General features: G+C 39.5%; 5 protein-coding genes and 2 long non-coding RNA genes across 9 annotated transcripts; 4 read left to right on the top strand and 3 right to left on the bottom strand.

Moving 5' to 3' along the window:
- Nucleotides 1–154: 154 nt before the first annotated feature.
- On the top strand, nucleotides 155–6,692 carry LOC130692340 (protein polybromo-1-like). Its single transcript, XM_057515440.2, has 21 exons — nucleotides 155–1,197; nucleotides 1,315–1,430; nucleotides 1,517–1,630; nucleotides 1,688–1,962; nucleotides 2,017–2,312; nucleotides 2,370–2,543; nucleotides 2,605–2,725; nucleotides 2,790–2,957; nucleotides 3,016–3,221; nucleotides 3,291–3,470; nucleotides 3,531–3,703; nucleotides 3,762–3,964; nucleotides 4,029–4,555; nucleotides 4,628–4,803; nucleotides 4,864–5,036; nucleotides 5,095–5,650; nucleotides 5,708–5,858; nucleotides 5,932–6,002; nucleotides 6,082–6,138; nucleotides 6,213–6,339; nucleotides 6,405–6,692. The coding sequence occupies exons 1-21, from the start codon at nucleotides 302–304 to the stop codon at nucleotides 6,631–6,633; spliced, it is 4,989 nt and encodes a 1,662-aa protein (XP_057371423.1). The 5' UTR covers nucleotides 155–301; the 3' UTR covers nucleotides 6,634–6,692.
- Nucleotides 6,636–7,377, bottom strand: LOC130693125 (succinate dehydrogenase assembly factor 4, mitochondrial-like). The gene is made up of 3 exons (XM_057516248.2): nucleotides 7,243–7,377; nucleotides 6,948–7,055; nucleotides 6,636–6,871 (listed from the first exon to the last, which is right to left on the bottom strand). The coding sequence occupies exons 1-3, from the start codon at nucleotides 7,286–7,288 to the stop codon at nucleotides 6,702–6,704; spliced, it is 324 nt and encodes a 107-aa protein (XP_057372231.1). The 5' UTR covers nucleotides 7,289–7,377; the 3' UTR covers nucleotides 6,636–6,701.
- Nucleotides 7,378–8,219: 842 nt separating this feature from the next.
- Nucleotides 8,220–9,805, top strand: LOC130693350 (uncharacterized). 2 transcript variants are annotated; one of them, XR_009001670.1, is made up of 6 exons: nucleotides 8,220–8,330; nucleotides 8,396–8,457; nucleotides 8,524–8,708; nucleotides 8,769–8,953; nucleotides 9,180–9,575; nucleotides 9,640–9,805. It is a non-coding gene; the product is annotated as an uncharacterized LOC130693350 (long non-coding RNA). The 2 variants fall into 2 exon arrangements; XR_009001671.2 differs by having other exon boundaries at nucleotides 8,264–8,330; nucleotides 8,393–8,457.
- A 91-nt stretch (nucleotides 9,806–9,896) lies between these two features.
- Nucleotides 9,897–11,438, top strand: LOC130693330 (DNA polymerase delta catalytic subunit-like). Its single transcript, XM_059494421.1, has 8 exons — nucleotides 9,897–10,062; nucleotides 10,136–10,273; nucleotides 10,334–10,424; nucleotides 10,488–10,646; nucleotides 10,706–10,841; nucleotides 10,907–11,031; nucleotides 11,089–11,230; nucleotides 11,296–11,438. Exons 1-5 carry the CDS (start codon nucleotides 9,917–9,919, stop codon nucleotides 10,829–10,831), a joined length of 660 nt encoding a protein of 219 aa, XP_059350404.1. The 5' UTR covers nucleotides 9,897–9,916; the 3' UTR covers nucleotides 10,832–10,841; nucleotides 10,907–11,031; nucleotides 11,089–11,230; nucleotides 11,296–11,438.
- A 6,227-nt stretch (nucleotides 11,439–17,665) lies between these two features.
- LOC130693379 (uncharacterized) lies at nucleotides 17,666–18,646 on the bottom strand. The gene is made up of 5 exons (XR_009001677.1): nucleotides 18,564–18,646; nucleotides 18,409–18,495; nucleotides 18,213–18,348; nucleotides 17,868–18,155; nucleotides 17,666–17,776 (listed from the first exon to the last, which is right to left on the bottom strand). It is a non-coding gene; the product is annotated as an uncharacterized LOC130693379 (long non-coding RNA).
- A 547-nt stretch (nucleotides 18,647–19,193) lies between these two features.
- On the bottom strand, nucleotides 19,194–20,989 carry LOC130692783 (OTU domain-containing protein 3-like). Its single transcript, XM_057515856.2, has 5 exons — nucleotides 20,778–20,989; nucleotides 20,568–20,716; nucleotides 20,441–20,511; nucleotides 19,814–20,143; nucleotides 19,194–19,747 (listed from the first exon to the last, which is right to left on the bottom strand). Exons 1-5 carry the CDS (start codon nucleotides 20,930–20,932, stop codon nucleotides 19,412–19,414), a joined length of 1,041 nt encoding a protein of 346 aa, XP_057371839.1. The 5' UTR covers nucleotides 20,933–20,989; the 3' UTR covers nucleotides 19,194–19,411.
- A 42-nt stretch (nucleotides 20,990–21,031) lies between these two features.
- Nucleotides 21,032–22,903, top strand: LOC130692665 (glutathione S-transferase LANCL1-like). 2 transcript variants are annotated; one of them, XM_057515799.2, is made up of 5 exons: nucleotides 21,032–21,242; nucleotides 21,333–21,684; nucleotides 21,781–22,087; nucleotides 22,176–22,358; nucleotides 22,446–22,903. In XM_057515799.2, exons 1-5 carry the CDS (start codon nucleotides 21,152–21,154, stop codon nucleotides 22,794–22,796), a joined length of 1,284 nt encoding a protein of 427 aa, XP_057371782.1. In that variant the 5' UTR covers nucleotides 21,032–21,151; the 3' UTR covers nucleotides 22,797–22,903. The 2 variants fall into 2 exon arrangements, with proteins under 2 accessions (XP_057371782.1, XP_057371784.1); XM_057515801.2 differs by having other exon boundaries at nucleotides 21,032–21,238; nucleotides 21,329–21,684; nucleotides 22,446–22,898.
- The last annotated feature ends 3,825 nt before the right edge of the window (nucleotides 22,904–26,728 follow it).

Below are 26,728 nucleotides of genomic sequence, written 5' to 3'. Positions count from 1 at the left end.
TAATGTAGAGAGAAAAAAATAATAGTTAGATTTAAATTTTGACATGCTGAAGAATAATTTTGGCGGGATTCCATAGAAAACCAAAGAAAAAAACAAATGTGGAAAACCACTTTTTACATGCTTGGCAACGTTCAAGCTCTAAGGTAAAGCGTCTACAAACTTTTTTATATATAGGCGTTTCGTTTTCATTTTTAACGATTCTTTAACCCTCGTGACAGTCTTTATTATATTCGTACTTTAAAAAATTACGGCCTCTTTGACTGGAAGAATTAAGTGAAATCGAAAGTTTCCTTCTCGGAGAATGGCAGAGAATTCCAGGAAACGCCGCCGGCTGGACCCGGTTGAAATTTGTCAGCAGGCGTACGATGTGATTCGAAACTTTAAAAAAGAAGACGGAGCGTTGCTGTGCGATGCTCTGATCAGAGCTCCTAAGAGAAGGCAAGAGCCTGCTTATTATGATGTGGTTTCCAACCCAATTGATCTGTTGAGAATTCAACAGAAGATTCGAACAGATGAATATGAAGACTTGGATCAAATGACTGTTGACATTGAACTTCTGGTTAAAAATGCCAAAACATTTTACCCAGAACAATCAACTGAGTATCAAGATGCATGTACTTTATGGGATTTGTATCAGAAGACTGTTGATAAGATCAATGAAAGTGAAAGGGCAGATGAAGTACCGGAAGTCAAGCCAAAAGAGAGGATTGTTTTGAAGGTGGGAAGGCCCCCCAAGAAGCCTGCCAATTCTTCTCCCATGGATTCAGACGATGCAGAATCTGAAGAGTCAAGGGATAATTTTTCTTCGTCTTCTTCACAGCATTTAATTGACGACGATAATGTTTATGAAGAACTGTTTGCTGGTGTTATGAATGCCACTTCTGCAGATGGAGGGAGATTGCTTCATTCAGTTTTTCAGCTACTGCCATCAAGAAAGTTGTATCCTGATTATTACCAAGTGATTGAAAATCCAATTGACCTGAAACAAATAGCCACAAAGATTCAAGCCAATGAATATGCTAACCTTAATGAGATGGAGAAAGATTTAATCCTTCTTACAAAAAATGCTTGCAGTTATAATGAACCCGGCTCCCAGATTTATAAGGATGCCAAATTGCTTCGGAAAATAGTAGCTTCACGCAAATCTGAAATTGAACATTCTCGTCATACGGGAGGGAAGACCAGTGAAAGGATTAGGTATGAAACTGGTTTTTCCCGTTTATTTCTTTGTTGCGTTTTATGTTTTTTTTTTCCTTCAATTTGCTTTTAAATGCATATTTATTCATTTAAATTATTGCTATTTGTTTGTTATAGAAGTAAGCGTGCCAGGGCAGCCCAGTCATTGTCTTCAATTACGGCTGCTCTTCAATACGACGACTCTAGCGACGGAATAGGCGATGTCTCGAAATCATCAGATGTTTCCGTCAAAGGTATGATTCGGTACAATATGAGTTCGTCAACATACCGGAAATAACAAATATGAATTATTGTATTACATTCAAATATGAATATCCAGATGAAATTGATGAAGATGGGGAATTTGCTGGTTCGCATGTTCGACCAGATGACGCAGATTCAAGCCCTCTTTGGCAATTATATGATACTATTCATAACTATACCGACAATCAAGGTATTGAGGTATAATTAACAGCTTGAATTGGGTTTTACATTCTATCTCTGTTAACAGGAAACGTACTCTGCGAACCATTTTTGAAGCTGCCTTCTCGTCGGCGTTATGCCGACTACTACCAGGAGATTAAAAATCCCATTTCATTGAGTCGTATACGATCGAAGTTGGCCCGTGAAGACTATGGGAATCTCAGTGATCTTTCTAGTGATTTAAGTTTGATGTTCGAAAACGCAAAACGGTATAATCGACCTGATTCTAAGCTATACAAAGACGCTGTTAAGTTGCAACGTGTGATGCAGGCAAAAGTCCAGGAGCTTCTCGCTGACGATGAGGTATTAAAATCCTAAAAATTTAACGGGAACATTTTCTTAGTTGCGCCTTTTTAGAGTTCGGACGGAGGAGATATTGAATTCACACCCAAACGTCCAAAAGGCCGTCCTCGCCTCAACGCTACATTACCAAAAGTTACAGCGAAAGCTCGCAGTGATGTAGATAATCTACTTCGTAAACGATTGCGTCTCCTTTACCGCTGCTTGATGGACTATGTTCCTTCGGAAGACGGACGACAACCCATCCTGGTGTTTATGGAGAAACCTTCTAAAAAATTGTATCCCGACTATTACCGTGTGATTGCGGAACCTATTGACATGGTCACCATCGATTCCAACATAAAAAATGATAGGTAATTGTTTTATTTTCTTCGTGCCGAATAATTTCTGACACTTATGTTTAAAAATAGATATACGTGTGAAGAAGAATTGTTAGACGATCTTCGTTTAATGTTCAATAACTGCCGTCAGTACAATGAAGAAGGCTCTGTCATCTATGAAGATGCAAATATGCTAGAACGTGTCCTTTTAGATAAAGCCAGAGAACTTGGGCTTGCTTCGGCGGCTTCTGCTAAGCCCAAAAGGTGAATTCGTGATTGTCTCAATGATAATCTATGATTAACATGAAAATTTCATTGTCATTAGGCGCAGTCGGGGTCCCAACCTGCAACAGAAACTGAAAGCGCTCTATGAAGCCATCAAAGAACATAGAGATGTGAAAGGGAGACAGCTTGCTACCATTTTCGTCAAACTTCCCTCAAAGACGGTATGTTAATGGACAGCTTTATTTTTATTTTACATGCATTATCATTTTTTGTCATATTCTTTAGGAATACCCTGACTATTACGAAGTGATCAAAAAGCCTATAGATTTAGAAAAAATTGGACAAAAAGTAAAAGCTTCGCACTACGAAAATGTGGAAGAGCTTTTGGCGGACATTGTGTTAATGTTCGACAACGCATGTCGATACAACGAACCCGACTCACAAATCTATAAAGTACTTTACTTGTATTCATTTCAAGAAGAACCACCGAAAACATATGTTGGGTTTACAGGACGCACTTACTTTGCAACGAGTAGCATTGCAAACCAAGATTCAACTGTGTGAGGATGAAGGCTTGGTTCCTGATGTCCGCGCTGCCGTCCAGGAATTATTTACATCCTTGTTTACAGCAGTTTACAACCATCAAGATGAAGAAGGGCGGTGTTATACTGATTCCCTGGCAGAGCTACCAGAACACGATGAAGTTGACGGGAAAAAGTATGACATTTGTAACGTTTCAGTTTACAAAAAAAAATTTCCTAACATCCTATATTTCTTTTCGTTTAGGATTCGTTCGATATCTTTGGATTTGATAAAGCGTCGCCTTGATAAAGGACTGTATCGTAGACTAGATGCATTCCAGGAGGATGTCTTTCTGTGCTTTGAGCGGGCACGAAAACTGTCGCGAACTGATTCTCAAGTTTTTGAGGACTCAGTTGAACTTCAATCTCATTTTATCAAACAAAGGTACAATTAAATTCAATAAGCTTATATCCGAGTATCATCTATTCTCTTTATCTTTTCTAGGGACGAATTATGTCGGCACGGAGATGTTCTCTCTTCGCCCGCCCTTGCATACGATCTCAAACAACTTACAATGGCTGTTGATATTATAAGACAAGAAAAACTTCTTAAAGAACAACCCGAAGAAGATTTGGAAAATAAGGATGCCGTTGCACCAGCTGTTGCTGTGTCTGATGGTATTATGCCCTCGCGTTTCCAACATTAGCTTGATGCTCATGCGTTTTGTTATGTTAGGCTTAGAATTGAGCTTCAATCAAGAAACGTATCACGTTGGAGACGTTGTTTATGTTGAAGCCACAGAGAGAAATATGGAAAATCATGTCTACTTGATCGAACGTCTGTGGACGGCAAATGACGGGCAACAAATGTTTATGGGCAATTGGTTCTGTCGACCCAATGAAACTTTTCATTTGGCATCTAGAAAGTTTCTTGAACAGGTAAAAGTCTAAGCCGTACCCGTTTTAAAAAGAGCTTCATCTAAAAATTCTTTGTTATTTTCAGGAGCTGTTTAAAAGTGACATGCGCTCTGCCCACCCCTTGAGTCAAATCCGTGGACGATGCTGTGTACTCAATGTCAAAGAATATTTCAAGTCGAAGCCGGAAGGATTTGCCGACAAAGACATTTACGTCTGTGAATCACGGTACTCGACCAAAGCTAGGATGTTCAAAAAAATCAAGGTGTGGACCAACTTACAAACACCAGGCGTCACGTTAATTCCCCGCGAGCAGCCTCTAGAACCCAAACGCGTTGTGTCAGTATTTCGCGATCGCATCGAAAAACACAAAGAGGAACTTGCAGAGTTGGGCGAGGTAGAAAAATTACCAGAGAAGGAACTCATTAACGTTGCTGTACCGGCAGCCGCGCCCATTGACGGATCCTCGGCACCTCCCGCTCAACCAGGAATGAATTACTACCAACAGTTGAACATACCTGGTCACACATTACGGACTGGTGACTGTGTCTATGTCCGAGCGGAAAATGGCAAGCAGCTGATCGCACAAATCGATTCTATGTGGATTGATTCTGAGTAAGTAATACTTTCTCTTTTCCAATTTTTACGATGATTTTTCACGATGATTTTTCATGTTTTAATTTAAAGGAATGTTGCATTTTTCCATGGCCCTTGGTATGTCACACCAGCCGAGATTTCAACCCAGATAGTTGGTCGTGTATTCTACCGCCAAGAAGTTTTCCTCAGCTCTATTGAAGATACCAACCCACTGATGAGCGTCGTAGGAAAATGCACCGTCCTCGATTTCAATGATTACACAACATGTATCGAAAAATAGCTAATCAAAGGGAACACACGAACAATGTCAAATTATGTTTTTGCAGGTCGCCCCACAGAACTGGCGGAAAGTGATATCTTTCTATGCGAATCGCTCTATGAAGAGTCGCGTCGCCAAATCAAGAAACTTCCTCGTGACGGTCTTAAAAAGTATAACCACAACCCTTCTGTAATACGTGATGAAATTTACTTCTTTCGTCGCCCCATACAGCCTCAAAGAGTAAGTGATTGTGAGTTATATTTCTGTCGAAGATAATGTTCACCCTATTGTCTTAAAGGAATCCTCATCTTTAATGGCCAAACTTGGAGCCGGAGATGAACTAACGGAAGATTCGATGGATGGAGCTCCACCGTCGGTGGGTTCGGACAGCTGCCCATCGTCATTACCTCAAACGCCATCTTCGGTTTCTCTCGGTACCCCGTCCACGGTTAAAAAACCAATCAAAATATTTCAGAAGCGTATGGTTACTGGCTACATCATCTACTCTGGTGAAGTGCGGAAAAACTTCGCAGCCAAAAACCCAGATGCAACTTTCGGCGAGGTTAGCCGACTCGTTGGCAACGAGTGGCGAAATTTGCCTGCGCACGTCAAATCCGAGTACGAAGAGCGATCACAGCGAATCAACGAAGAAACAGCAGCGGAGATGGCTCGGAACGGTGCAGATAATCCTCCGGTAGCTAGTTCAGCTTCGGGAGAAGTTGTTCCGCAAGGCGACGTAATTTTTGAATGCTTCTGGAAAAAGTGTGAATGGCAAGGTGAAGAAATTAGCGAGCTTACTGAACATCTGCTTTCAGAGCCTCACGGACACGTGTTAACAACTATAAACCCAAACGGTACCTATTATTTGCACTCTGAATTAACAGATTTGAAATAGATTGCGTTTGTTGCAGACAGCGAATTTCAGTGCATGTGGCGCGGATGCAGCCGAATTCGCAAAGGTGTACCACCATTCCCAAAAATGGAGCGGCTTTTACGACATGTTAGGGAGATTCATATTGTTAAAAATCAAGGACGCATTGTGTCGCCTAATGACCGCAACAAGTATGCTACGGTTCATTCGCGTTGGTATTGTTTAGTGAAACTGTTTGTTTTCATTTTCGTCTTTATTTTTAAGAAGTTTCAGCAGTGCCAAAAAAGTAATTCGTCCTAATACTACTCCTAGTTCTACTCAAGCCATCGTCTCGGGTAAGTTAGATTCGGTAAAAGTGATCTTATCTATTTAAAATTGATGACCTTATCTATCAAACGGTTATTCTGTGTGTAGCACTCAGCAGCACTCCTAGTTCAACGAACGTTACCTTACAAGTATCGTCTAATTCAGGTATTTTTCCTTTACACCATTCATCAACCGTAAAATGCTCTCCTAATATGCATTTGATACCGATTTCGATATAGTTGTTCAATCAAGTGGTCACCAAATCCAAAGTGTCACCCAGCAATCGCGGCCGGTCGCTGGTGAACCTATTTTCGTAGCTGTTCCACCAAAACCACAGAGACTCTTGCATTCAGAAGCCTACATAAAGTACATTTTTCTTTTCCTTGTAGCTGCCTGATTCCACCAGCTAAAGAGTTTCTATTTCATTATAGATACATTGAAGGACTGCACAATCAGTGTAGATATATCTCAAACTGGGATAGGAGTTTGCGCGCTACCAAAACCCCGATCCCTGATACGAACCGCCTTCCTTCTCATTGGCTCAGTTCAAACACACAACTAAAGCCCGATGGTGGTGATCGCGATGTCCTTTCCACATTGTGGAACTTACGTGAACATATGTTAAAGGACACGTTAAACATTTCAAATTTGTTTAATTGATGTTTATAACCTCCAGTATTTGTATTGTGTTTTCATAAGTAAACTATGTTTGACAAAACGGCATTTTCTTAAAAATCTGATACCCTTCCTTTCCTCTCCCAGTCACCATATCTTGTTGGTTCTGGTCCCTTAGGACCTCCAACTTCACCAGTTGCTGGGTTGGTGTTGTTTGGATGAGGCTTCAATGGTTCTTTTTCTTGATATGGATGCTGCCCTTCCTCAATTTCATCAAGTTTTCCTGCAAATAAATTCTAATTACAACAAAATGCTCAGAAACAGATTGTAGTCCTTAACAGACATAACTTAACACTAACCAATTGGTGTTTTCACTCTTTTTTTTGTTGCTTTGCTTGCACAGCCATTGGATGGATCAGTAGTAGAAGTTGAAAAGAAAGAAACATGGTGCCGTCTTGCAGTTTGTCCTGAAAACACAGAATCAATGGCCCTGAAGACAATTTGATGAATGGTACTATTAAACAACTTAATGATACTGTTTAACATTATAAATCGAATACTTTTAGAAAATCTATAGTAAAATTACACTTGAGCATCAGTTTTTGTCTAATAGCAGCAACCAACCAACCAAAAACCAACAAGTCTAGCACTTACGTAACAACGATTTAAGCACGCATATACTTGAAGTACCAGGATTCATGATTGAAAATTTTTCCTTAATAAACCAAATCAATTTTTCAACAATTGCTCGTGGTAATGGGAAACATGTTATAACTGTGACGTACAGATTAATATACTGTGTTGGCAAACAATACTGGCAAATAAGCTGTACGTTAACGCAGGGAATAAATATAACGAAACAGAAGCAGACGATGTGATAAGTTTTCTATCATCAGAGATTCAGAGACTACGAAGGCGCAATCCAAGGTACTTTTCCTTTAATACGATTGAATCTTTTTAAATTTGCCTTACGGGTACGGTTTACGACAACATTTTTCCATTTTTCATTAAATTCAACACATAATTATGGCAATCCGTTTTACCCAAAATTAAAATAAAAAATATTGGCCTTTTTTCTGTTTTACTGCTATTGGCATCTACCGGTCACATTTCTAGTTAAATTAGTTAACGAAAAATCATCATACTCCATTTTGGAATAAACTAAAGGAAAGGAGCAAGAAATTAAAGTGTTTTTCCCCAAGTATTACGCTTTTTTTCTTTGTTTTTAAGTTAAATCTTGATTTGGATGATTACTTTAAATTTGTTTAAAAACATTTAATTTGTGACGGATAAAGTTTCTCGTACTCGTAATGACCTTTGCGTCCATAAGAGGCGCCTTAAAACGTGGCTCATCGGGCAGTTTTTTCCTCAGGCATATTTCTAGATTGGCTTAGCGCGTGCAGTCTGCCTCCCTCGCTCGATTTTGCTTCTTGACCTCGTGGCTTTGGCGATTTTTGCGTTTAATTTACTCATTTTTCAACGCTTTTCAAGGTACGCTAATAGATAATAATTAATAGCTGATACTAATGTTTGAATAATTTTGAGTTGGACAAATTTTGTTGTCTTCGAAAGATTAGGTGGTGGAAGTCGTACTTGCCATAAGTAAGAAAAATAAAAATACTGTTCGGGTTAGTACATTCTAGTCTGGCTAATCCATAGTTGTTAAACGGTTTGGAAAAGGACATTTTTCCATGGAATGCCCACAAGGAGGAGGTGGGAGTCGAGCGTGTAGGTGTCATAAGGTGAATATGAGACTCGTATGTAGTTTTCTTTTACTTATGTTTAGTGTTCATTTCCAACCAAGAAGTGGGCCATGTAGCAAGGGATTTTCCACAAGGAGAGGTCATTGGTGGCAGCAAGTGTTACAAGGTAAACATCAATTGTATCTTCAAAAAAAAATATTTGATGTTCCAGTGTTCATTGTCTTACCCCTAGTGTCATGAAGTTGGCCACACCTCGGAAGGCTGTACGATCTATTCGTGAATTGACGAAAAACGGAAAGCCGCGTGAACAATACATTCCGGAAGCTGTGACATGCGATGAAAAGGAACTGCTTAAGTGGGATCGTCTGTGGGGAACGCTTTAACAATTTTGATAAAGTCGTTCTCCATCGAATCCAGGTAAGCCATTTTTCGAAACAGTATTTTATGATTTGAAAATATCAATTGGGTTTGCTTTAGGTTACAGGAAAAGATGTACCTCAATACATAACATCACTCGAAGAAGCCGGCTTGCGCCCACTACTACTTCAAAACATTAAGAATTCTGGCTACATAAAACCAACACCTGTACAGAAAGCTTCAGTTGCAGTTATTCTTGCCAAAGAGATTTGATTGCTTGTGCTGTCACGGGCTCCGGCAAAACGGTAATCCAATTAATTAACGCTTTGTAATTTTGAAACCTTGATGCCTTCGTACTAACTTGATTCGAATGGGTCGGTATGAACTGGGTAAGTTGAGGTAAAAGTAATATTGAGTGGGCACGTCGGTGATTGCGACTGCTAAAAGGCCCAATTGCATCTAAGATACTCAACAAACCCTTCATGACATTCGTTGATTAAGTCATCTAAAATTTCACATTTCTTCATATAGGCGGCGTACTTGGTACCGGTTATGAACATATTGTTAGAACAAGGTGTTGCTGGTGCGTCCGCGCCATGGTTCAAAAGCCAGAAGTTGTAATTGTCGCACTCACTCGTGAATTTTCGATTCGAACTCACCGCGGGTCGTATAAATTCTCCTACAATTCGGTTTTAAAATCTGTCATTATATATGAGGGAACTGTCACGAGCCATCAGCGGTCAAATCTTCAAGCTGGGTGCAATACTCTTGTCGCGACCGCGGGGCGACTCGAGGATTTTCCCGACCGTGGAGTATTTTACTTCTCGACGGCCAGGTTTTTAATTTTGGACGGAGCTGATCGAATGCTTTATGGGTTTTGGTCCGGATATTGAAAAAATTGCCAACCATCCAACGATGCCTCCGAAAGTATGTTCTCGATGGCTTTTGAGTATGAGATTTGACTGATGTAATGCTATTTGCTTCTCTGTAGGGAATCCGTCGTGTTTGTATGTTTACGGTTTCACTGGCGCCCAAGTCGGAAAATTGCCTTGTCTGGAAATTTCGCAAAGTGTGACGGGTTTTGGCAGAACTATGATTGAGAAAACAAGAGAGGATGTGGAGTCTAAATTTTGCGTCGAGATGCCTATGCCCATGACGCCAAAGTAATATCCCTGGATTGTGAATAATTATTTGCAGAAGTACTGACTAATGGATTTTCTTTTAATTTAATATCACGTCAAGTAATCTATGGTAACACAGATTCCGTAATGGTGAAATTCGGTGTACCCACGGTGGCCGAAGCCATGGAATTAGGCCGAGAAGCTGCCGCATTTGTGTCGGCCAAATTTGTCAAACCCATTAATTTGGAATTGGGAAAAGTCTATTACCCCTATTTATTGATCAACAAAAAGAGGTAATTACGGTTCTGATTTATAAAGACTTGTTAGATGAGATACTAGTTGTACTGACTGTTTCTGTCTTCACAGGTATGCAGGATTGTATTGGACCAAACCTGAAAAGTTTGACAAAATGGATTGTAAGGGTATAGAAACCGTTCGTCGTGATAATTGTCAACTCGTTGCCAATCTTATCAATAGCTGTCGGCAGAAAATTTTGATGGAGCGGTAAACAAAAAGTCATCAATTTTAGTATTCGAAGTTTGAGGGTTTGATATTTTCTCTTAGAGATCCGGATGGAGCCTTAGAATACGCCAAACAAACAATTTCCGACTTGCTGTGCAACAAAGTCGATATCTCACTTCTGGTGATTACCAAGGTATAGCGTAACTATGTTTTGGAATACTGTGATTTCATCCGGTTGCCTTCTTTTATAAAAAAGGAACTGACTGAAACAGATAAAGACTACGCCAGCAAACAGGCACGTGTGGAACTAGCTCACAAGATGCGTAAGCGAGATGCTGGTACAACCCCAAAATTAGGGGATCGAGTTCCGTATATCATTATCGGAGCTGCTAAAAATACACCAGCCTACCTCAAGGTTCGTCTTTGGATTTCAAATTTCTCATGAACTATTAAGTTTTCATGCGTCTTCTTTAGGCGGAAGACCCGATTTTTGTCCCAGAACACAGCGTACCTATTGATGCCCAATACTATTTGGAAAATCAGCTTTCAAAACCCCTTGTTTGGATTTTTGAACCCATACGTGGATCTAAAGCGGAATGATTGTTGCTACGTAAACACGGACTCATCGCATTTATTTGCTTGACATAATTGAACCGTTTGTATTCCGTATTGTAGATGGTTACCATACCCGGACGCCTTCAGTTGTTACTTCAACAATTGGTGGATTGGCTAGCTTTACCACACGCAAATCCACCTGCTGGATGCAAAACCGTCCTTCCAGACGATAGTGCTGTATGCAAGTAAGTCTAATTTCTGCCTAACTCGGCGATGTTTGTTAAAATTACTGTTCCAATTAGACAGATTTTGCAAGCCGAAACAATCGGATTTCTACCAGAGGGAAATTGGCCAACTTTATGCTCTCGAAGAGAAGTTTAATCGTTTATGGACAGAATGTCAACGGTGCCAGGGAAATCTCAACGAAGAGATTCTTTGTTCCAAGTAAATAGTTTGAGTGATATTATTATCATGTTACATACTTAATACTAATCATTTGTCACATTTAGCCGAGATTGCCCCATCTTTTATATGAGGACAAAAGTTAGAAAAGATCTCACGGAAAAGGATAAACTTATGAAAAGATTCGGCCTACCCTGACAACCGACCGCTCTCGTCAATGATGGTGCATACAGGTAATGGTTTGGCTTCTGTAAAATAGATTGAAAACAATAATTACACGACTCATTGTTCAGTAAGTTCCCCATAACCAAAAGATTTCAATAAAAATTGTGTATAGCGTCGTAAGAGTCTCGGAGGGAGTAGGCGGTAAAATGCGTGATGTCATATAATTCCGTATTTTGAAAAACGAATGTTGATGGCATTGGTAAGTAGATGTTTTAAGTTATTACTAGAAACGTCACGTTGTTGCTAATGATCCAATCGGCGAAACATCGTACAAACTAACGCACATTGAATTAATTAGATTAAGTTCATAGTCTTTCTGTTTTTTTTTTTGTTTTTTTTTGTGGTTTATTTCAATATCTAGATTTTTTTCTTCCCATCCCATTTTAAATTTTTGTCATGGGCAACAAATTTTACTTCCATTTATTTTCTTTTTTTTTTCTTTTTATTACTGCCACCCGCGAAAGATGTAGCAAATATGCAATAGACTAAATTCATTAATTTCTTTTTTTAATTCAGTAATTAATTCATTTGTAATTTAATTTAACTTTTTAGGAAGTGCTAATTTATACAAATTCATTATTCTTAACGCCCAATTAAAGTCGTATTTGTCAAACAAAATATTTGCTTTAGTCTCGTAGGGGGCTAGTCGCTAGGTGGCCCAGGTGCTGTGCTGGGCTGATCTGCTGATGGCAACATTTAACATGGCGTCGTAGCGGCTGGTTATATCACGGCAGCCGAACGTGGCAGACCTTCCTTTTTGTAGGTGAAATTCAAGGGAGGAACTGCAAATGCTCGGCGCCATCTTGTACGAACGATGTGGTCTGGCGAACACCTTGCCAAGGTGACCATGCATTACCTTCGAGTGTATTTAAGGTATACCATCTACTTGCTTTGTAAAAGCCAGGTTTTTAACTTGTGCATCATAACGATTTTGAATTGGGTAAGTTGCAAGTCGGTAGATTTGCTCCGCAGTTTCCCGGATACCAGCATCCTGCTTCGCGAGAACTACTCTTCGTTGTTCTGCGAGGGCTTAGACGAACATCTGAATCTGATTTTGAAGAAGTCTTGCATCGATGGACACTGACGAGATCTAGGTGAAATAACTAATTTGTTTTATTAGCAAGGTTCATTTGTGTTCCAACTCATTTTATTTTTCAGGAAGCTGCACATGAATGTTGGGTATTTTATCATAAGTAGAATAAAGAAAGATTCTATAGTAGTAGATCTCTTTAGTTGGGTATTGAAATTGGCTTTGGTGTGTATGGGGTCTGATGGGGTCTCATTTGCATTTGATCCTACTTGTTATTTATCACTGCCAATGCCAGTCGAAAAGGGAGTACCAGTTGACCTGTATCTGGCTTACATGGATCTTTTAGCAGAAAGTTTTCTGCTTTCAAGGGATTCGAAGAGTTTGCAAAATATTATGTCTCTAGGATTCCACAGTTTTACGTAATTCAATTGATAAGAAACTTATACTAATTCTTGTTTTATTTTTCTAAAGGCAGATTCGTAATTATAAAGAATCGGGAAAGAAAATTGACGGAGGCTCAGTGCCAAAAAAATTATGGTAGTTGGAAGGATTACCGAAGCTCTTCGGATTCGTTTATTTCACGCGTTATGGTGTTTAAAGAAAATAAACGTGTACCTGGGCCCCTTTGTATCTGTGACCCGATTTCCTCTTCACTTGTGATAATTCTGCAGCGGGTCATGCAGATACTGTGATCAGCAGAGAAGGTTAGAAGTGCGCTGCCCGGAAAGCAAATTTGGGGTAAAAGAAAAAAACTTGTTCCAACTAGTAAGCCATTTCCAAATTCAACCAACAAAAAGGTACACAGTGAGATTTGCTTAACAATTATGTTCTTTAGTTCTCAGGTGGTTTTTTAGTTAAAGTCCTTTTTGTGCAAATTCATTTTCGAAATTGTTTACTTTATTTTCGAATGGTTCCGTTCCCATTTGTTGTTCATGTGAGATGTTATATTTACCAGTTACTGCATCATATTTACCACTATTGCAAGATGTTTAGGAATTACTACTGTTTTGTTTATCTGGAATGTTGTGTGGGAGTCCATCTGGAATTGCCGGTCTGCAGTAAATTTGTAAGGTATATGTTAACTTTCATCAGCAAAATGTTCTGCACTAATTGTGTTTGGTTTTCTTGGTATAGGCTAGGTGATGAAGATCAATGAATCAGAAAATGTTTTGTATGGGTGGTGAATGTTCTGACAGTTTTAACAGTTGTGATGTGGTGTATTTCACTTCCACGCATCGTGGTATTGTTATCTATCAGTTGAATTGTATGGTTAATTTTCTGTTTGTGTAACCTCATTTGCTCTTGACTCATCTAGTAGAAGTTGGTGACCTGATACAATGAACATGGAAAAGTCACCTGCGCCCACGTTGACGATGATATCTGTATCGAAGTGCTGGAAACTAAAATTAATTTTCTTTACAATCTGGTTTCAGGCTATCTTTATAATTTTTTTATAGTTTTGCATTTATTGATGAGTCTGCAAGCTCTTAGCTGATTTCCTCCTTCAGATACCGCCTGTCGACGATTTGACAGCCTCACACAATTAAAGAACGTATGCCAAAAAGTAATTGATTCAATCTAATGTATGCAACTTACTAATTACACCATTCAAAACAATATTCCAGGCCAAAGTGAGCTCTTCCGAGCAGAAAAGTGACGGCGTATCCATTTAATTGAAAATAGGCACAAGATAACGCACCATTGGCGTCCGTGTCTCAATGGAGAAATTTTGCCGTGGAACTTATAACCGAAATACCATTGCAGCTGTTCAAAAAAAGAAAAGTGTATTATCATACAGATTTTAACTAGCTAACAATCCAGAGATACGTCAACTTGCGAAATTTATAGATGTGTGTGAAGCGCAATCAGCCTCCTTGTTGAACTGTGAACCCAAATCATTTATTTTCCTAGAAATATCTAGGTTTTTGGATAAATGAATAAAAGACAGTGAAAAAATCGGGCTCAAAAACATGTTAGATCGCTATATTTTAAAAATGCCGTTCTTGGTTTTGGTCGCTGTATTTGTTAAAACTAAATTGAAATGGTAGTAGCCAATATGGGGGTGTTTGGGGGGGGGGGGTTGATTCACGCTCTAAAAGTATGTTTAAAGAGTTCACATCAGTGCAGTTCCCGTCTCAAAAAAGCAAGATTTTCTATTTTGATGAATTTTTCGGTTGTTAATTGGAAAACAAGATGACGCTGCTGTGCTACTATTTACTTGCTGACTGTGGGAGCGGTGAAAGCTGTGTTCGAAAGTTTCTGTTACATATGTCATATTCCAATGGAGAACTTAAGAAAATCTAATGGTGCTTCTGTACATTTTCATCCCTGAGTGTGCTTTAGAAGTGAAGCCCACAGAATGCTTGGTGTTTATTGTACATGACTTGTATTCACCTGTGTCAGCTGTCAAACCAGAAAACTATTAGCAACCTACTATGTTGCATTCATCAAACTATACCAGTGTTCATTGAGAGGTATAAGACTAATGTTTTGTTATCAGAATCTCATTGATGGATTTTGCTTTTAAGGTTTACCTCATGAAACTTCATATGTAAAGAATACTTCCCGTTGAAGAATGTCACCAAAGATGCAAATCCTATGGGTAGGAATACCATAATATCGTTCTTCTACTCTTTAACCACTCATGGTCTCCTGTCAATCGTGATCTGAGTGGTGCACCATATTCATCGTCGTTGCAGTGTCAACTGTACTGACAGCCATTTTGGCAGTTGTAATCTCTACTTAGCCTACCAACGGACACAGACATGTACCTCAACACAATTTCTACTGGTATTTTGAATTTTTCTTATGCCTCATAGTTTGCTTTTTTATTTAAAATAAACATTCAACCATAGAATTGCCAATTCTTAGCCGTCTCCTGCCTATTTGCTGGCCCTACAGTCTTTCTAGCCATCGGAAAGCAGAAGTAAGTCAAATTGCTTTCAATGTTTGGTTACAACAACAATCTTATATTTCCCACTAACTAGTTCTTTTTCTTTACTTTTACGATTTAGAACAAAGCCTTCTTCGTCTTCGCCACGCCCGTCGTCACCTCGCCCGTCGTCCCGACTTTGCATCGCCCGTCGTCCCGACTTTGCATCGCCCGTCGTCCCGACTTTGCATCGCCCGTCGTCCCGACTTTGCATCGCCCGTCGTCCCGACTTTGCATCGCCCGTCGTCCCGACTTTGCATCGCCCGTCGTCCCGACTTTGCATCGCCCGTCGTCCCGACTTTGCATCGCCCGTCGTCCCGTCTTCTTAGCATCGCCCGTCGTCCCGTCTTCGCATCGTGGCCACGCCGTCTTCGCCTTCCCTATCGCCCCTTTGTCACCTCGTGGTCGCCTCGTCTTCGTGGTATGGTTGTGTTTTGTTTTATGTTGTATTATGTCTTACAAATTAACCCGTTGGCTGCCACCCACCCACTTTGATCCCCTTTTTTTGTAGCTTGACAGGGACGGGCCGCGCTGTTCTGCTCCATGGTCTATCTGCCATGGGGTGGAGCAGCGCCACTGCCCAAGATTGGCCGAATGGCCCCAAAGGCAATGCACCACAGGGAATCCCTTGATCGAGACGGCGATGTAGACCTGGGATGTGCATTTCCGTAAAGGTCTCATCGCCGTCTCAGCCCGGCCCACCCGGCCCCCTTGGTCGCTATCCCTTTGATAGCGACAGTAGCTATTGTAGATAGGTGGCGTGGCAGCCAACGGGTTAGTTTTAAGTGTATTAGTGTATGTATTGTATGTCGTGTATTGTATTTTGAAACGTATGTAAAAGTGGTGGATATGTGGGTGGAAGGAGGGACAATAAAAACGATTTTACACTATCTACTTTTGTATTTATTATTCAACTATAAATACTAGACATACTATACTAGATTGGGATTTGAACCACAGACTTCTTACATCCAGGGGTCGAACCCTGGATGTTCGGCATACCGCGCCGATGCTCTACCAGTGAGCCATGAATCATGTGATGACGAGTTGGCTTTTTTCTAGTCACTTGTGGACTTGCATTTCACTTAGAATAAAACTGAAATGCAATTCTGCAACTTACTCTCCTACATTTATTCTACTTCATTTTAACACATCTACTGAGGTTTGAACCCAGGGTAACAGGTATCACAGCTAAAGGCTCTACCACATAGCTATGAACCTTACGAAAACAATAGAAAGATAAACATAATTGTGAAAGATTGCATAAACATCCTAGACGATAACATATGATATGCGATAATAAAATATTTCGATATATCTCGTGGCTCAATGTTAGAGCATCGGCGTTGCACGCTGAATGTCTGGGGATCGGTTCCCATACGAGTAAAACAAAATACCAAATTACCTAAAAAATATCCAGATGTTACACGTTGTTCCTTGAATCTAAGTTGAAGAATTCAAAGAGTGTAATAAATAATAATTGAATACTTACAGATAAACGATAAACCAATGGAAACAATGCTTACCATCAAAGGTGACAAAAAAAAAATAAAGCAAAACAAAAAAAAAAAGTTGATAAATGTAATGTGTGAACACAGATAATGAAATTTTGCAAAAAATATTTTATAAAAAAATTTTATTGACAATTCTCTGCACATTACAATTATTTTTGCAACTTTAAAAAGGCACAATAGCCCTTTCAAAAGTTGCCGTCAACCCAGGCAGGGGGAGACACTGCCTTGTTGACCCACCGGGGAGATTACCCGGTGATTGGCTAAGAGAAGCCGGAAGAAGAGCTGAAGATTTGGAACATTTTTACAGGAGCGATTAACCTTTAGTTCGGATTTGTGGGTAGCCACATCGCCCTCCGTGAACACATCATCGGACTAAGCGGCACCCCACGTCCCCTTTCCGGCCAGAGCCCTCCAAACCTCGGTATATGTTGTTTTTATATATACCGTACAGTAGGGGCATGACCCCCTACGGGCTTATTACGAGTCAAGGGGAAACGGGGCTTCAGAAAAGAAGGGAGCCCAGATATGCACTTCAATTTTTAAATAATTAATACCGTAATACGCGGAAATACACAGGCAACTGATGGAGGGAAATTCAATTCCGTACTTCAAATTATTGTAACTTTTCGTCATCACATCCCAACCAGAAACCTTCGCAGGTTCACTATTGCTATTAATCAAAATTAAGAAAATAAAACATAGATAAGCATGAGACGTTCTTATTGATATCGCTTACATGGTACATAAATTCATCATCTGCCATATTCCTGTAGATTCCTGGCAGGTGCTTCTAAAAGGCTATGCAGTTGCAAATGATCACCATAGCCAAAAGTTGAATACGAAAGTTTGGAAGAACCCTTCGTGTTGGACACAGAGATCTTCCATGGCTTTCCGGTTTGACGTTCCATGCACCATAAAAAATAGAAAGGTTACAAAGTTGGTTGTTTTGATCACTAAACGTTAAGGTAAATAATGTACCTGGTCTCGGCAGTCTTAACAACAATTTCCATTATAACCTCATATCACCTCATTTTATGGGAAAAGAATTTGGCAGGCATCAGTTCAGAAAAAAATTGTTGCATTCAAATCTTTTGACAGGTGGGATTTAGGAATGTTGCCTACGATTTTCAAAACCATTAAATCCTTGTTAGCCATTGAAAGTTTGCTGGTTGACGCAGGCATTCATTTGGGACATGACTAATGAACTGCTTCATGGATACATCTCTTTTTTAATCCTCTCCAGGATGACATGAATTCCAGCACATTCTACACAAATATCAGCACTTAGCGATCTATCAATTAAAACAATTAAAATAGTACCACCTTTTAATATTTTTGACTCCATGATTCGTCTTTGTTGCAATTGGGAAGGCAAGGCAACTGATCTATGGTGATTTATTCATCACACATGCTGTAACCATTGTCCAAATGTATCAGCTTTTCTGTCAACAGTAGTTTGCTAATACGACATTGACGATTAAAATTAGAAAACTAAACAAACTCAGCGGAAAAGCATTACCAGGGGGTGACATCTTGCATGTTGACGAAGAATCCTAGGTTTATCATGTACATGGCAGAATATCCACAATGCCTGGATGGCCCAATCCTTTGCGTAATCACACAAATAATAAATAAAACATATTGAATTGAAACCAAATTTAACTGAAGTTTTACCAAACAGCCAGCTAGCACCTCTGAATTCCAAAACTACGCCTACACATTTGTATCAAGCCTTTACAGCATGTCTCACCTTTGGCATTTATTTGCTTTCTGCTGGCATTTGTTTCGGTTGCTTTCGCCATCTACCGACCGGTAGATGGCGATAGCAGTGAAACAGAAAAAAAGGCCGATATTTTTTTTTGGGGGGGTAAAACAGATTGCCATGAATAGCAGTAAAACAGAAAAAAGGGCAATATTTTTTATTTTAATTTTGGGTAAAACGGGTTGCCATAGATATATTCAAAATTGAATGCTGATTCCGGGAAAATTGCTATTTTTTTCATTAAGTTAATAGTTTTTTAAATACACCGAATATTTGACACAATGCTAGCGCGGCAGTGCGCTATAGCGCTAGCGTTATGCAGCAGAAATGGTAGTAAACGGATTGCCGTATTAAATACATGATTTCGATTAAAAATTCAAGTAAAATCACAAAAATCAAAGTGTGTTTTTACACCAAGCTTACATTTTCTGTAATAAACATAGAAAATGAATTAACATAATTTTTTGCGCTACAGACATTTCTCTTATATTTATTTAAAAACGGCTTTCTTTTTACAAGAAAACGAATTCTTTTCACAAAATCAACGTTAACTGGCATGGACATATTCTTAATTTAGTTAATTGGCAATTTAGCTGCTCTGCTGCAAGCAATTATGGACTGTGATAGCTGGCGATGTCTCGCAAAATTAAGATTGCAATCATAGCTGAAATTTAGCAAACTTCGTAAAATAATTCGCATAGCTGCACTACACATAGAACGGTTTAACTAACATTAAATCGTTTTAGAAAAAAAAATTATTTTATATGTTTAGGCACTGAACTTTGCCAATTATGGTTGCTTCTTCTTGCGTTTCTTTGGTAACATTAGGCGGTTTTCTTCTGGCATCACCAGCTCGTTTTCGCTCTTGTTTACGAATCCTCTCTAGCTGCTTTCTACTAAAGCCGGTTTTCGTACGTCCACCTGAAGACAGATGCTCGAATTTGGTTTCGTGGCTTTCTACGGGGGTTAATGTCAACGCCGAAAGATCTTCGACGGTGGCATCAATGTTTCCGAAGTTATTATAAAGTAACTGGCGAACAATCGTGAGATCGTGGCATCCTGAACGAACCATGGCTTCTCGTTCAACGTCGTTCGCCTAATTGTTAAATAGGTTAACAGCATCAATGCATTTCCATTTTTTAAAATTTTGAATTAGGCTTACTGCTTCCTCCGTATGATCAATTTCATGAATGTTGCAAGAATCGTAATTCCGCACACGACCGGTTGTGTTTGGACTCTGGTTTGTTCCCTCATGCCCGTCACTGTCAGCGTCGATTTGAATATTGGCAGGTACGTGACTGGTGTCTCCCAATCGTCTTACACTATCATAATGATCGCCTCCATGGTATGCAATATGGAGTTGATGGGATGATAGAACATTACTATAATTTTTTCTTTTCTTGTTTTTTTCTGTAGTTTGAATAGTTCCACTTGTCTCCCAACCTTTAATTTGCCAAAGGGGGGTGTTTGGTTGATGAATCACAATTGTTACCTTATTGTAAAAAAAAGAAATTTTATAACATAGAAGAGTATTAACTCGAAAGTACAAATGGCATTACTGATACCTAGTTTTGACAAACAAGAATTGCCGTGACTATTTTCTTCCTCGTTACCTTTCCCTTCAGTCACTTTCATTAGATTGCCAAAAATGGACTATACTTTAAAAATAAAGGCGGTGAAAAGTGGGAGGTTACACAAAAGGAAAAGCTGCTGTAATTTGTATTTGTCAAAACTAGGTAGTTATAAATAACTAGATTGCCGCCAATACACTAAAGAAAATTTGTTTTACCTGATGAAGTCTTGCAAATGCGACAATTGCATCATTCCCTGCATATGTACCTGGCTGACTCAGTTCACTGACTAAAAATACTGTCTATCAATAACAGAGTTCTGAATCTTTTAAAAACGTTTCTTACTGTGCTTTTCGAAAGGAAGATCATCTTCCACAAAAGGCTGGAAATCTTCTCTGTGATCTAGCATGTAGGTTGTTGTGTCTTGCCTGTGTCTATAGTGGTTGCCCATATGGCCATCTAATTGATCGCCTAACGCACGAAACAGGCAGTTCCTAATAAACGAGTATTTTGTACCTTCAGTTATTTTCATGAACGAAAAGGAACACAACCTACCCGTCACCAGGTACCTCCCTCAAGGTTAATCCCAGAGTTAATAATTGAGATTTTATAACATCAGAATCGACGTCTTTAATATCACTGGAAGATTTTTTTGACTTATTCGTTATTCGTTTATACTTCCCATCCTTGTCTTCCTTCTTCCTGGCCATTTTTCAATTTCCCCAAACGTCACTTTTCGCTACGGATATACGTCGAACTTGTTGTATTTTTCTTTCAGCGTTGCCAACTTGTTATTTTGATATTATTTCTTAGAGCAGACGGGCATCATACGTTGTTCCAAATTCAAAACAAAACAGAAGAATCTTGTTAATTCACAATGCAGTTTACAACGTTCATTTTACGCTTGAAGGCCTAAGAAAACAACGAACATGAATACCTGGTCTCTAGTTAAAAAAGATGATCGCTCGTTTGTTAACCCGTTTCTTTCATCCGACCAGCAACATGGTAGGGATCACGTAAGTTAATTAAAAATCAAATTATTTTAGCATCGGGTTTGTATCCAGTTGACAAACATTTCAAACTGGGTTTACTTATATTCTCATTAGACAGATGAGGAGTTTCTGAAACATCTAAAATCAGTGGTTAACAAACTAATGGCCCAATGGGAGAAAAATGTGAAGGCAGAAATTGACTATACTGGAAGCACCAACTGGGGTGACTATTCAGTATACACAGGAAAATCTGGATATGCCTTGTTATACTTTGAAGCAGGAAAGATGTTGAATTCTCCAGAGTTCATAGAACAGGCTTTTTTCATGGCTGAAAAATGCACGATGCATTTGCACAAGCCAAATGTGAAAGACCTTACTTTCCTGACTGGAGTTGGTGGACCTCTTGCTTTAGCTGCTGCATGTGCCCATTCCCTCAAGCAGCCAGAGAAAGAGCATCATTTTCTTCATCGGTATACCTTAAATTTATTTCCGTTGCCATTATTTATTCCAGAAGAAATAGGTTTTTTTCCTGTAAAATAATTCTCAATGGGGTTACTGATTCTAAGGTTGCAGACATTGTACCGTTCTTTTGAAGTTCTCACCAATAGCAGCGATGGTATGCCCGATGAGCTCCTGTATGGACGAGCTGGTTGTCTATTTTCGTTATTATACATGAAACAGCATTGCCACGAGAAGGTGAACGATGATTTGATAGCAAGCATCGCTAAAGCCATTATTGGCTCCGGCAGACGCTTAGCCAACGAAATGCAGCAGAGAGGGTTCATAACACCTCCACTTATGTTTGAATGGCATAAACAAAAATATCTCGGACCAGCACACGGGTTCGCTGGTATACTTTATCTTCTTCTGCAGGTTTGACCTCTACCATTGATTAAAACAACAATTACCTGATTTTCGATTGAACTGTACAAAAAGTGAATTCTCGAATTTGTCAAATTAGATTACGGATTACCTGGAGCGCGGTGTCGTGGAGGACGACATACGTCTTTGCTTAGATTTTCTCCTCGAAACCCGGTTTCCTAGTGGAAATTTCCCCTCGTCTTTAGACAGTGAGCGCGATCGCCTTGTCCAGTGGTGTCATGGAGCTCCAGGATTTATTCACTGTTTCATAGCAGCCGCTAAGGTATTTTCTGTCTTCTAGCACAGCCTACCCTGAAAGCCGTTTGACCCAGTATTACGCAGCCTGTTTAAACGATTTTTTTCTTTCAAGGTTTACAATTCTGATTTGTACCTGTCAGCAGCTAAACAGTGTGCTGATGTAACTTGGGAGCGTGGAATTTTAACCAAAGGTTTTAGCCTTTGCCATGGCATCTCAGGAAACGCACTCGCCATTCTTCATCTTTACAAACACACGAGAGATCCCATTTATTTGTACCGTGCATATAAGTTTGGCGAAATCGTTATGGACGATCGCCCGCACGAGTTCCGGACACCGGACCGACCCTTATCTCTTTTCGAAGGCACAGCTGGTGTAATCTTGTTCTTATTGAATTTACTGGATCCAGAGAAATCCGCTTGCAGCTTCCCTGGCTACCAGCTGAATGCACTTGAAAAAAAATAGAAGTCAGGGTTATATATCCCACATTAAGATTTTTTTGGTGAATCTTTTTTTTTCTTTTACTGTTGTTCCCCTGAATTTCTTTCAGTAATCCAGGGAAATATGCTGTTTTTCTGTTAGCCTTTAATACTTTTCACGTATTAGTTTTCCGATAAAGTTTAGTGTCTTTACATACCTTAGTTTTTGAAGTTATCCTTTATTTACAGGGAGGCACGAGCTCGTCATGTTTACTGATTGCATGGGTAGAAGTGTAAATAGTCGTTACAAACAAAACACGAGAAACAGATAGGCGTTGGCAAACTGATTCTATCGATTGGACTAACCATAGTTTCATTCAAGTATTCCTGATTTCAAAGATTTTGGGTTGTCTTGACGCAAAAATAACATGGCGAAGTCGAGTATGCACTTCTCAAAGCATGGCTTGAGCACCCGGAAGTTATTTCCGCAATGCTTAGCTCGAAGTGGAACGGAATTTCCAACAAACGAATGTTCTAGTTTAAAACCTTAATTTCAGCAATCGAACTTGTTATCACATTGAACAAAAAGAAACAGCTAAAAACTTTATGCAACTTTACTCTACTATTGTTTTTTTTTTGCTGGATGCCTCATTCATAAAAAAGGGGAAGGAAGTTTATTTTAAAGAATCTTAAGCTCCAAAGCTGAAAAAGGAATAGTTTCTTATCCTCTTCAAGAGCCAAATACGTTTCCGTACTAAGATGGATGCTTAATAAGTCTGTTATTAAGCTTTTCAGGTGCACGAGCTTAACGAATACTTTTAAGATTTACCAACATTTCAAAAGATTCTGAAATTACGCAAAATTTGAGAACTTTTGAAGATTACATATGAATTTTTGTCAGCAATAGCTGAGGTAATTTTCCGAAGATAACGATCGGCAAAAATTTGAACTGGGATTTTGATAGACATACCTATTACGTGATTGAGCCGAAACGATGGGAAAATTGAAGGTAAAATGTTGCTGTGGGCGCTTTAATCTTGATCGCCTAATGAGCTGAGTAGCCTATTTCCGGAGTTTCACATGACGATTGGACACGTACAGGCTTCTTTCTCGTGTGTTCGGTCATGGAAAGCTTACCTTTCGAGTGGGTTGGTTGAAAGGCTTTCAGAAAATCAGATCTCCTGAAATCTGAATGACGCGCTCGGTTATACAAATGCATTGATAAAAGGTTTACCATTCTACCATTAGAGTTACGAACTTTATGTTACGTGGCACAATATGTAGTTATTTGGTACCTTGTCAATTATATCGTGCATTGTACAAAGGATGCTTACCCCCGCCCATATGTCACGGCATTCAAAATCAAGTTGCTGATAATGTTTTCACGCACTACTAAAAATATGCAGCTTAATGCATCGTTCATTTGCCTACTATAGTTCCCCGATTTACGACAAACAGATGGAATTAGACCCAAAAGTCGGCTCTGGATAACCAAACTGTCTGGCTGATCTTAAAAGTACATAAAACGGCTAGCAGTTTTACAATTCAAAAAGAGCTAACATCTCTAATTGTACGAGGGCTCAACACATCTCGTTCGAATTTGATAAACATGGAGGCCACAGTTGTTCGGAATCAAAACGACGCAATGGGACGGTGGTCGGAGACGAACCCATTCCTCTTTACGAGTTTTCCATCAATTTTTCATATCTGGCATGTGATTAGCGCTAATGCCAATCTCATTTATTTAAACCCCCTTTCTATCTCGCTTCTTGCTGTAATCACAGATTTTTTTTTTCCAATTAATTAATCCCCGTCACAATCAATATAGACATAGGCTAATATATGCATAGTGCATGGATTGACTTCATTTGAAATTCCATTTGAAAATCTAAAGCAAAATAGGAGCTATCATTTACAAGACTTTGCACAATAGGTTAGATCCAATAACATCGAAAAGCAAACTTTTTTTTGTTAATGTTAAAAAAAAAAAAGAGCCTATAGAAGCAGCAAAATAAGAATGATGAGAAAACACGACAACAAAACAAAATCTGAAGATCCATCACGAGTGTGTGTGTGTTTGTGTGTTCGGAAAACATTTTTTTCACTTACATTTCCGAGGAAAAAAATAATTAATTTCAGATATTAAACAACGCCTGTATCAACGCTCGATACATCTGTATGTATACACAGCTAGCAGCGATGCAGAGTACACACATAATAAAAAAAAAAAGAGGTTTCATCATCATCATTTTTCCTTGTCTATTCTCTCCTTGTACTATGTATATATACACCCTAAACTCATTCTTCACTCCTCTTAATATACCCATTCTTCAAATCTTGTCGCAACTAATTAAATGGCTATTCAACTTCTACATTCACGGCGCTCTCGTATCCACCACGACGTTACTAAACTATTCACATCTTTCCCGTTCATTTTTCATCATTTTGTTGTTGTCCTCCCCGTCATGCCCTTTGGTACATACGCTTAGGCTTAACGCATACGCAAACGAATAACACGATAAGTTTTATACGCTTGCTCGACATAGTCTATCCGAATTTATGTGGATAGATACTTAGATTTATGTCTATAGCGTTTGGCTTTATTTAATCTAAATGATGTGTTCCGTCGCGCATTTGTGTGTGTTGCCCATCTTTTAATATACGATGTGGCGGACGCGTTGCAAAGAGGCGGGTGAGAGGGTCGTGGATGGGTAGACGCCACTCTTGTTGGATAGAGCCAATCAACGAGATTGAGGAACGAAAAAAAAAGATAGAATAGCCAATAAACCTTTTCCCTACATAAAAAATAATGTTACAAATGACGAAAAAAAAAAGTATAAATATACAGTGGTATATGGCAAAAGGAAAAGGCATATGTCGTGTTGTCGAATAAACATGTATACAGCGTATAAGGAGGGAGCTAAACGATGACGGGCGCAGTTGCTGTGTGAGCGGAATGAGGGTCTAATTGAATTGTCAAGAGCCAATACGGCAATCAAATGGGGCGGAAGGCAATGGTATTAGTGGAGGAAGCTAGTTTGACATGCGACAGATAGGAATATTAGCCCGCTCATCTCTCCATCGCGCCCGGTCGGTACTTGTCAACTCCCGATTTTTCTTCCTGTTACGCTACATGCCACCCCTGGAAATAAGCGAACGTATTTACGGTGAAACATTAGCGCGTTTACACAACGCCCAAAATAACAAACTACTGCTGTACTAGAAGAACATCATTTTGCAATAGTCTACAGTAATGGAAGGACAAGTAACCCGATGGGCTTACGCAATCCGATGCAATGTTCGCGCTCATAAAACGCAGGCAGCGGATCACGAACGAGAAAGCTGAAGCTCTGTGTGCGCTATATTTACAAGAAGCCAGAGGCAGATGTGGGGCCACAGCATGTACAGACTCGGCCCACTTCATTGCTTCGCCGAAATGTGCGTCAAATGGTGCTGGCAAACGAGACGGAAATGTGGTGCTTATAGATCCGCGCTGTTCATTCCGTCATTCCGGAAACGAAATAGGATGGGTAGAGGCGCAACATGATGGAACCCAATCCCAATCTCGATGTTCTCATTATTATTTCTCCTTTCCTTTTTTTTATTTTTTTTTTTTTCTTCCTTATTTTTCTTTCTGGCACCCCCCTCTCCTCGTCTTCATCATAGCTTGTTAACGCGTAGGGAATAAACAGGACAAACAACAACAAAAAACACCTCCCTTGTAATGACTAGTTAGGAAGCCCAAGATTTCGTTTCCACGTTTCGGTTGGCGGGCTAATCTCATCAATTGCTGGAGACTCTAATACAAGTCCTCAGCTACAGACGACACAACGAGATTTGTCAACTTATTAGCTACGACTGTTTGGTTGTAAGTAATTAATGGGGTCTTTTGTTTTGCATCAAAGACTTGGCTTCAAAGCGCAAAGGCAATGAAAAAAAAAATGAAATGAAACATTGTGCACGTTCTTCGCGTTTTTC

This window comes from Daphnia carinata, chromosome 1 (genome assembly GCF_022539665.2).
Source record: "Daphnia carinata strain CSIRO-1 chromosome 1, CSIRO_AGI_Dcar_HiC_V3, whole genome shotgun sequence".
NCBI classification, from domain to species: Eukaryota; Metazoa; Arthropoda; class Branchiopoda; order Diplostraca; family Daphniidae; genus Daphnia; species Daphnia carinata.
The sequence above is the reverse complement of the archived record's forward strand: the minus strand, read 5'-3'. Positions and strand labels throughout refer to the sequence as shown.